This window comes from Hoplias malabaricus, chromosome 14, assembly GCF_029633855.1.
Source record: "Hoplias malabaricus isolate fHopMal1 chromosome 14, fHopMal1.hap1, whole genome shotgun sequence".
Classification (NCBI taxonomy): domain Eukaryota; kingdom Metazoa; phylum Chordata; class Actinopteri; order Characiformes; family Erythrinidae; genus Hoplias; species Hoplias malabaricus.
In genome coordinates this window covers 16,773,290-16,784,187 of record NC_089813.1, presented here as the reverse complement: position 1 = coordinate 16,784,187, position 10,898 = coordinate 16,773,290, and the positions used below count along the sequence as shown (strand labels likewise).

The 10,898-nt window shown below is 38.7% G+C and overlaps 1 protein-coding gene across 1 annotated transcript; it reads right to left on the bottom strand.

The window, feature by feature from the left end:
- Positions 1-391: 391 nt before the first annotated feature.
- On the bottom strand, positions 392-10,060 carry actr5 (actin related protein 5). Its single transcript, XM_066644190.1, has 9 exons — positions 9,677-10,060; positions 8,825-9,063; positions 8,109-8,278; positions 7,736-7,953; positions 6,415-6,552; positions 5,799-5,903; positions 5,474-5,613; positions 4,061-4,193; positions 392-2,825 (listed from the first exon to the last, which is right to left on the bottom strand). The coding sequence occupies exons 1-9, from the start codon at positions 10,058-10,060 to the stop codon at positions 2,517-2,519; spliced, it is 1,836 nt and encodes a 611-aa protein (XP_066500287.1). The 3' UTR covers positions 392-2,516.
- Positions 10,061-10,898: the final 838 nt, after the last annotated feature.

Below are 10,898 nucleotides of genomic sequence, written 5' to 3'. Positions count from 1 at the left end.
TAAGGATTGCACATGTTTTGCTTGAGGCAGATTCCTCATTATTTGTCTTTATATTTTCTTAAATTACACCACTGCAATGAAAAGAAGTTCCATCTTTCATATGACACCTTAATCATGCAAATATCTTAAAAAAAAAAAAAAGCTATGAAGCAGAGAATGTGAAAATGTCTGAAAACATCAGAAAACATTTTTTCTGCAGTGTATTTCTGTCATTCTTTTTTTGTATAATCCAGTTTCTGGTTTTGAAATTTACACTGGCAAATATAAATAATCACACTGATCATCTTAATATCCATAAAAAAAGCTTTTAATTTTTCAAGACTTATCAACAATACTTTTCAGAAAAAACAAAACATGTATATATTGAAAAATAATAATAATAATAATAATAAATTACATTTATAAGGCGCTTTTCAATAACCCAAAGACACTGTTACAATAGAAGGACATGTAAAGGACAATCACAATTGGACAGTAAACAAAATGATAGGAACTAATAATACACAATACAGTACAAAACAACAGGAATAATAACATGGGTTGGCCTGAGGTTTTAGAGAACTGGGGTGATGTGGTGGTGGGACTGGGTGTGGGTGAGGAGACAAGCCGGAGAGATTTGGAACATCTGAAGTTTATGGAGTAGTGAGGAGCTGATGTCAGAAAGAAGTTAGTTACAGTAATCAGCTGACAGCTGGAGATGAATGCATGGATGAGACATTCAGCAGCAGACTGGGAAAGACACGGGCATATTTTTGCAATATTACAAAGGTGAAAGGAGGAGGTTTTTATACCGTAACTCACATGAGTCAAGGATGACATGAAGACGCGACGGTTACGAACCACAGGGGAGTGGGACAGAGCAACATCATCAATTTAGAGTGTGAAAAAAAAACGGTTTTATTGAGGGTGGATTTGAAGCCAATGAGGATGAGATCAGTTTTATTACTGTTAAGCATTAGTGAATTTTGTGTCATCCACTTCCTGATTTTTGAGAGACGAGTTCAAAATTGGAGAGTGGTGGGTTATTGATGGAATTGTTCGAGAGGTAAATCTGTGTGTCATCAACATAACAGTGAAAATCAAGATTAAAATTCCGAATAATCTGGCCGAGGGGTAGTGTGTAAACAATGAATAGTAAGGGGCCGAGCACAGAGCCTTGAGGGACCCCTTGTGTGCTGGGGGAAATGGTGGAATTATGGCCAGAAAATGTGACAAACTGTTTCTGATCTGTTAAGTAAGACACAAAACAGTCAAGTGCAGAACCATGGTCAGAGAGTGGAAACAGAAAAGGATGAAGATCATGAACCAGAACAGAAGAAGAATAGACTAGGTTGAGTGTGTGACCTTTATCGTGTTGACTGAGAAGAAAACAGTCAAGGAGTGACAGAAAATCAGTTACAAACTTGGTGTCACAACAGTCGAGAGGAAGAAGAGCTAGCAAGAGTGAGGAGCTCAGATAATACAGATAAAAAAGATGGATTAGATCTGGGATGGAGATATTACAGCAATACAGTAACAGAGCCCAGTGTTTTGATCGCAAGATACTCAAAAGAGGTCGGAGATGTAAATACAAGTTCAGGAATTGTGAATTTGTTGTTAATGATTACAGCCAGCTCACCCCACGGCCAGAGGAACGTGATTTATGCACATAATTAAAGTAGGGTGGGGTTGCCTGATGAAGAGAGTAGTAATCAAATGGTTGTTGCCATGTTTCCGTTAAGAAAAGGAGATCAATGGCATTATCAGATATTAATTCTTGCAACAGATATGATTTGTTAGTAAGTGAACAGAAATTTAGGAGGGAAAATGAGGAACTTGGGGGAGCAGGCGTAAGAAAGCATAGATTGGACATATTAGAAGAGAGTTTTGTAGAATGAGCTGGTGGTTCAAAATGAAAAAATATTAGTACCATCAGTAAAATGAAGAAATTTGTTGCAGTTTAGTCTTAAACCACGGAGAACGTAACTTCGCCGGTTGAGTACACCTGCTCTAAAGGCGGCAACAGCACGTTTGGAAAGAAAATGGGAAAACCTGTATTTGCGTAGTTCAGCAGCTGAATATGAAAAAACTGAGTTGGACAGGGAGTCAGAGTTCATTTGAGGGCAATCAGGACTAACGAGTTCCTGGGTTGATCAGTGGTCTGTGTACTGTATATACCTACGTCGTAGGTCCTATGGTACTTCAGAGTGCTCTTTTTTAATAATACACTTATTTTTGGAGAAAATCTTTTTCAAATGGAAAGCCTTTTCCAAATGGCAATCCTAAAAAATATATTTGAAAAAATCTGAATTCTGGTGTGTTTAAAAGTGAAATTAAACTTCTTAATTAAACTTTTGTACATTTATAACAAGTTTATTGCAAGACTAGCTTGGCTGAGTGGTTATATGACATGATTTTTACTCAATTTATTGGCTTTAATTTTTTCATACTTACACACTTAGGCTCAGCATGTAACCTCTTTAACACCACCAAAACCTGTAATGTTGGGAAGTGTAAGAAGCTACGCAGTGTATCAACTAAGACAGCATGGCCCCTAAAGTTCTGCTGCCTGAATCAGATGTAACTTCAACGTCTAAACTTGTAGCTGCACTAATGTCCTGTGTGACTTCTGAGGAGGGTAGTGATGCTTCAAAGGCACGCTGTGTTGGTTTACTGATCCTCATGGGAATGTAGATGTTGGAAGCACAGTGCTCACTCAGATATTCCCCTCCTTTCTCCTCATAATCCTGCTTGCTGATCCAGCCTTCAGATCCAACTGGGTTTCTCAGAGCCCACTCACGTGCTCCAAACCAGGCGTCCAGAGCTGGCTGTGATGCAAGAGTCACCTGGGCCACAAAGGGAGGGCCTGTTAATTCCACTGTTTTCAGGTATCTTACCTTGTGATTCACTGCCTCACAAACATTTAATACAGATTATTTTGGGATGTATTCTATATGGCCAATGTTTTGTAACACTGCTCAGTTAACAATTAAAAGTATTAATAGGTGGATTGTCCCCATGTGCTGCAGTTACAACATTTTTGACTCTGGGAATGTTTTACAGTAGATATTGAAACATTTCTGTGAGGATCTGATGGAATTCAAGCTTGAGAGCATTAGTGAGATCAAATGGTTCACAAACCCCATTCATCTCTAATTATTGCTTTACCCCACAGATTAAATCATCCCATCTGTATATTTATTAAGAGCAGCCAGGGTACCATTGGCCATCACATGCCAGTTTGTATGACCCTCCAAGTCTCGCCAGACCATGACCCACCCACCGCCAAACTTGTCATGCTGGATGATTCTATAGGGAGCATAATGTACACCACAATCTTCAGTGTCTTTCACATCTGGCACGTCTGTAGCAAGTGTGAGACTGCTCTCATCAATGAAGAGAACAGGGTGTTAATGGCAGACCTGCCAATTCTGGTGTTATCTAGCCAATGCAAATCAACCTTTATGGTGCTGGGGTGTGAGCACAGGTCAGGCCTTCGTGTATCTTTAAATGGAGTGTGTTTATGACAACTTGGTCACAAACATGCACACCAGTAGCCTGCTGGAGGTCGTTCTGTACAGCTCTTGCAATGCATGTTTCTGCTGTTGGGTCGATGCCCTTCTACAACTTCTACCCTTCCTAGTATCTCATCCAATCTCTTGAGACTGTGCTGGGAGACCCAGCAATCCTTCTTGCGACAGCACATATGTGCAAACTAAATTGGCGGACACGGGGAGAACACACCAATCTCCTCACAGACAGTCACCCGGCACATGACTTGAACCCACAATCTCCAGGTCCCTGGAGCTGTGATTGAAACACTACCTGCAGCGCCACTGTGCCTCCTATTCAAAACGACGTATGCTTCCTAAATAGAGTAATATAAGATTAATACCCCTGACATCTAAATTAATTAGTCAATTTTTTAGGCAGTGTATTTCTGACCCACTATACACACACACACACACACACACACACACACACACACACACACACACACACAAACACACAAACACACAAACACACAAACACACAAACACACACACACACACACAAACACACACACAAGTGCATCTCTAACCTTAAAGTGTGACTGGAAGGGCCTCATAGCCAGTAGTTCTCTCTCTACTCTCTCCTTGACTCCAGGGTACAGTAGGTTCCCTCCAGTCAGAAACACATTTTCAGCCAGTACAGTCTGCTGCTCAGGGGTGTACCTGATAAAGATAAACATTTATTTAGAGAAATTATTAATAAATGAATGAATGAGATATGATTTATATGTTAAAATGAAAAAAAGTAACCATCCTCAAACAGCAAACCTAAATATTGGTTAACATTTAATTTTTTGCTCAGCTTTACCTAGTGAAACACCAACAAAGACCAGTGTGTGAAACAGTGCCCTCTAGAGTTCAATCAAAATAATTTGACGTTTTCCCAGTGCAAATCTAACTGTAAATTCTGTAAATCTGAAACAACTGCACAATTTCATAGACAGTAATATTCAATCATTTTATATCTTTAAACATTTAGTAAACAGTAACAGCTCATATGTAATGTGAGTTAATTAAATTAAATATTAATTTTACAAACCCTTTTTACAGAGAAATTGGGCAATTTGGTAAAATGCAATGCAATTCATAAAAGATCCTCTAATCCTTCATCAGTGGACACAGGATACCACCCATAGGACACTGTTGGTTGGATGTTTTTGGTTGGTGGACTAATCTAAGTCCTGCAGTGACAATTGCAGGCTTTAAAAACTCCAGCTCTGTCTGATCCACTTGTACCAGCATAACACACATTCACAAAATCATACCTGCTGTGTAGTGGTGCTGACCATTGAAGAATAGGATAAAATAAGGCAAACTAAGTATACAGAGCAACAGATGGACTCCAGTCTGCAATTGTAGAACTACAAAGTGCTCTTGTGTGGTCAGTGAAGCTGAGAGAATAGACACTGAGTGCAGAAACAAGGTGGTTGTCATAATGTTACAGTTGATCTGTGTATTTCTGATTAAATCTTTTCTATGATTTCACTTTATATATTTCACTGACAACTGACCTTATGTATTGTGCAAATGTATAGAATTTTGAATTTGAGATATGCAGCACACTTAAAAAAGAAAAAGTTTGGGACATGATTACCATGGTGTTACCTCACCTTTTCCTTTTAATTACACTTTTTAACTGTTTGGGAACTGAGGATACAAAGTGTTGTAGTTTTGCAAGAGGAATTTTTGCCCTTTCTTGCTTCTTGACACAGGATTACAGCCGCTGAATAGTCACCACAGTCTTTTATATTTAGATAAAACAAATATATATTTACAAATTTGGTTAATCAAACAATTTAAAGGAATTTCTTTGAACATTTGTGAGTTAAATAAATGTATAAGAAAATTAACAAATGATGAAGTCTTGTTTTTATTGCATTTGACACAATGTATGTAGATTAGTCACCCTCACACTCTAAGAATTTAAGCTGCCAGATACTCACTGTTCAAGTACAAACTGTAGTGTCTCAATAAGTCCCATCTGTTCTTCACCAATCATTGAAGGGCGAAACAGAACCTCTGGGGCACGTAATCTCTCAGTTCCCACGAACAGCTGGTGGTATTCTGCCATGTTGAATGCTGGCTGAATACAGAACGCAAGGGGTAAACTTTATAACGGTATAATATTCTCTGTAGTACATTGTAACAAAAAAGCTTAATCATGAGCAAAGACAATTGTACCAGTCACTGCTGGAGTGAAATTAACTAAAGTAAAATCAGAAATGCTAGCGCTGGTATGAGAGGCAGGATGCAGCAATATGATATTACCTGGATATTATCAACCTTTTCAGGTTCAGCGTTCTCTTCACCTAAATCACCCTCTATCTGGTTCCCTCCATCACTTTCTTCCATATTTTGCTCAAACTCTGTGACCTAACAAAACAAAACATGCACTTTACCATTAAAATTAAAGCAATTCTTCCTAACTTCTAAATAAAATTCTTTTTTTCTGCAAGTTCCAGCCAGGAATGTTTCATTCCTAACACATGTCTGTGATGTTTTGAATATACCTAAATTGTATCTGGTTTCTTTTTATTTTCATTAGTTTAAAAGTAGAGAGATCTTATGAAATCAGAGCCAGTGTGTTGAAATCGGATATATCTGCAACATATCTGACTAAAATCGAGTAATAATATTTAAGTCTGGTATAAGCATTTAGTATAACAAACTGCCAAATACATTTACAGGAGTATATTTACAAAGCATGAATCTTTCATTTACATTTTACTAAGTTTACTAGTAGTCCCTGGTGTTAATTTTGCTATCATTATATTTTTTTAATTAATAATTAATTTTATTCATGGTTGTTTTTTTTTTTCATGTTTAAGATCAAATGTAGCCAAACAGATACATCTACTGTTTAATTACACACTTAGACACACACCTCTGCCCTGGCTAATCTGTGCTGGTCCACACTCAGGCTCAGTTTGTGGATGTATGACTGCAGTTCCTCAGCAGAGTCCATGTTGAGCTCCATCAGACGCCTATGAAACTGCTCCACTGCACCCTCTTCTAGCAGCTCCTACAGACAGAGATGAGAGGTGTAATGTACTGTATTTATATATAGCAGTGTGTTTTTTTTTAACGAATATCTAGGTACATATATGGTGGTGCAACAGGTAGTGTCGCTGTCACACTGCTCCATGGCCCTGGGATTGTAAATTCAAGCCCTGCTCCAGGTGACTGTCTCTAAGGAGTTTGGTGTAAAAATATAAACATCATACACAGGCATAAAAGACAGTGATAGATGGGAGTCCCTAAAGCCTTCACAAAAGTAGCGAAATACTAATGCCACAGTAGTCAGTTGCAAGAGCTCACTGAGGATATGACTCACTGTATGATTGAACAAACAGTGCCATTTCTTCCTGCTGGGGAGCCAGTGTTCAAAGGCATGCTAAAGGCTTTTGATAACCAATATGTACTTTCTGACCAAAAGCGTTTTTCACAAATAATGAGTCCTGAAACAAGGAAAAAATGCATTAGACAGGACGATCAGATATTGCAGTTGCTTTGGCCATAAATCTGCATTTAACCATCACCAGTGCAACGAAGAACTTGCCAGGTGGCCTGTGCCATGGATTGATTTTATGTAGAATGTGTGTTCTTGTAGAATTGAAAGAGAAATAAAGAGAAAGTTCCAATGCCCCAACATTGCTTAGATTTATGAGCAGCACTACTTGTCCTTTCCTGTTGTTTAGACATTGTTTTTTCATTTTATCTGAGTAACTACACCTGAGTAAGTACTAATATCAGTTATGATAATTCTGTGAAGGCTTGCGAGTACATTGTTTTGCCATGGTCTCACATAAAGGAGCAAAAATACAGCTGTTAAAGGCTGGATATTTTTGATTGGTAGGGTGTTCTCAGAACAGTAGTGACAATACAAACTTTAGTGTATGATCCACACTATGAAAATCATGTACACAGACATTGCCCTATCACACGTAAATTGAGTCGCCACTCCTTCCACTGTTATTTACAACACACCAATCCAATCCAACACATCAATACATATTATCTAGTGCAAACCCAAAAACATTAATGATATCCTGTTGTAAAATAACAGACCTAGCTCTCTAAAAACTAATCTTGTCAAAACAGAGCTAAAGAAACTTTTTTTTTTTTGCATTGGTATATTGCCAAACCTATAGGCTGCTTTTTCACCTCGCTTAGCAAAAAATCCCTCACGACAGCCCTAATTGTACCTGCACTGCAAGCAGTGTGTCCAGTTTCTCCTGATCTTGCTGAATTCTCTCCTCTCTGTGGCGGTTGTTGAGCTCCTCTAGCCTCCGTAGCTGCTGCACTCGTTTCTCCTGCCTCTCCTCCACACTGGCAAATACACCCGAAACCTTCCCAGAGAATGGTAACTGCATACGGTGAACTTCCTCCTCATAAAACTCTGCACTCCGCCACTTCTCCAGCTCTGAATAAGAATATCATAACAGTACATAGGCTTAGTTGACCCATTTATATATAAAATTGCTATGTAAATTCCTTATTGAGAGTTTAACAAGAAGTTAAACTAGCCCAAATCTAATTAGGCAATGGATACATCTTTTCAGTGAATGTGGGAAATACCCTGCTGGTAATCCTCAGCAACATAGCAGTGATGGTGTAGCAGCTCCTCCATGCGGCTGGGTGTGATGGCAGCTTGGTGAGCAGGATATTTCAGTTGCAGAAGTCTCTGCATGTAAGCTGCTGTATGACTACCTCCAATGTTCACACGCTTACTGTTAAATGCATCAAGCCTGTATCACCAACACAAGATAAATATAAAAGATAAGCTGTCGGATATCATGATAAAGACAGAATGAAAAGGTGATTCATTCTGATGAAATTAGTGTGACGCTAACTAGATATGCAGCAAGTGTATATTTCTTACAGATATGTAAACAAATCTGAATAACCTCTCACAAATAACAAAAATACCAACAACAACAACAATAATAATAATCATAATAAAACCTTAAGTACCATGCTCTATTGTAGAAAATAAATAAAACATAATACCAAAAAATACTAAAATCACTGCAAATACAAATTATTATTGTGTAACTGTGTAATGAGGATAGAAATAGTCATCATTTCCTGTACAGTCTTCCAGAATAAAAGAACAAATGTTTATACCATAATAAAATGTCATTATGCCACACAGATAATACAGATTTGATGTATGCTATGCTGTATTAAATATCAGCAGTGAAAATAAGACAGAATCCAATATATATCTCAACACAATAACCTTAACCCCAACCCTAGCACAATAATTAAGATTAGAAAGCAAAGTTTTGTACCTGCCATTGATGAAAGGGAGCACATGAGAGCAGTGATATCCTGATGATAAAACCAAGCCTGTGTGAGGTAGTTTTAGTCCACGCTGAGTGTTGTTATGGTAGAAACTGAACAAACTATCTACACCGTATGCCACTTGTGGGACCCCATAACACTCAAACAGTAGCTCTGACATCATCTGTCTGCAGTGCAGTGGGTTGAATGGAGCCTCTGTGAGAACCAGTGGGTGTTCCACATTACCCTGTGAACATATTAACAAATCAAATGGTTTGGTATGACAAATAATATTATGTTAATGCAATAGAGCTCCATTAAAATCGTTCTCATTTTTGAAAGAATTATTGGGAGACCAGGACAAGTCAAGTTTATTTATCCAGCTTCAAGAAAACTTGAAAATGGTCTTAAGAATTTAGGAAAAATACAAAAAAAATATTTCCTTTCTTAACACATCTCATTCAATTAAATGTTTTCATTTCTAACATATATGAAGGCGGCTTGAACGTAAACATTCACTGAAAATGGTCCACTATGTTTTCAGACACTAATACAAAATGGCTGGACCGCAAAATAGTGCACTACATAGGGAACAGATGACAGTTTTAGACAGAAAAGGTCTGATTTTGGACTGGATGCAGAATGATCACTAAGATGTGAACAGAATGGGGGAATCCTCTATGTCGTTTTGCACACTGGGTCCTCTTAAAAGTAAGGTCTGGCAATGAGAAGTGACTGAACAAAACAACAAGTGAGTGTATGGTGTAGGGAGAATAGTAAAGGCGTTTAGAGCAGACCCACAGTGACATTCTCTATAGTCACTCTAGTATTTATTGGAAGTCTGTCCCGGTGTTTCTCACCTGGGTCCCAATGCCGAGGTGAAGGAAGATATAGTCAAGCATGAGCTCCTGTATCTCAAAGTTGACAACGACGTTGCGGTCGAACTGGGTCTTGAGGAGCCAACGGAGCGGCTCCAGATAGGGGATGTCGTTTCCCACCTGGGTGTCGCTGCGGGCCGCCCCCCGGCTCCTCGCCGACACAGATCTGAAAATTAACGGCGGTCGCAAGAACTCCTCCCCGTCACACGCCCATCCGGCGCGCGTCTGGAACGAGCCATTATCCACCACTATAGGTGACGGGGAAGGCTGTACACAGTGTGGCTTCAGGTTGAGTAGCTGGTCGGGGGAGCACTTAGCGTCCTGGAACTGAAAAACCTTACACACCGCACTCGCGGAGGACGTCATTTTGAAAATGAGTGTTTCACCAAAATAGAGCCGGAAAGAGCCGCGTGCTTTCAGTAGCGTTCCGATCCGCAGTAGGGGAAGAAAATTTTAGGGTTAGGAATTTTTAAAACAAAAGTAATGATAACACTTAATGTAAGGAATTATTTTTTACAGTATTTATTATTTCGAAATACGTTAACTCAATTTAAGATTTAATTTTAAACAAGATTTTTGCCTGACAGAGACTTATATAATAAACACTGCATTTCCTGAAATATGTGATCTGAAGAGGTGTTGCTAAGCAGTTCCTATGGTATCCCAGGTGTTGCTAACATGTATCATGGCACTTGCTATAGTATCCCCAGTGGTTGTTAAGGTGTTGCTAACTGCTTATTATGGTAACGCCAGTGGCTGCTAAATTGTTGCTACATGGCTGTTGCTAATGTATTCTACATGGTTTCTATGGTATCTCAGGTGGCCTATCTCAGTGTGTTTGCACATGGTAATTGTGCTAATAAGCAGTTGCTAGGTTATTTCTTATTGTTTCTAAGTGGTGGCTATGCAGTTGCTATGGTACATCAGGTGGTTACTATGGTGTTGCAAGGCGGTTGCTATTGTATCCCTTGGTTTTTAATGTATTGTTATGTGTTTTTTGGTTATTGTTATGGTGATGCTAAGTTGTTGTGGTATTGGTAATGGATACCACAACAACAACAATTTAGCAACCATACTGGATAGCAACAGCCTAGTGAGCATAAAAGTAGGATATATATTGATAGATTCTTGGTATCTAGCTAGCTAGCCAGCTATCCCTTTATATTGTTATCTATCTATATTAAATATATTTCCAGATTTTAAC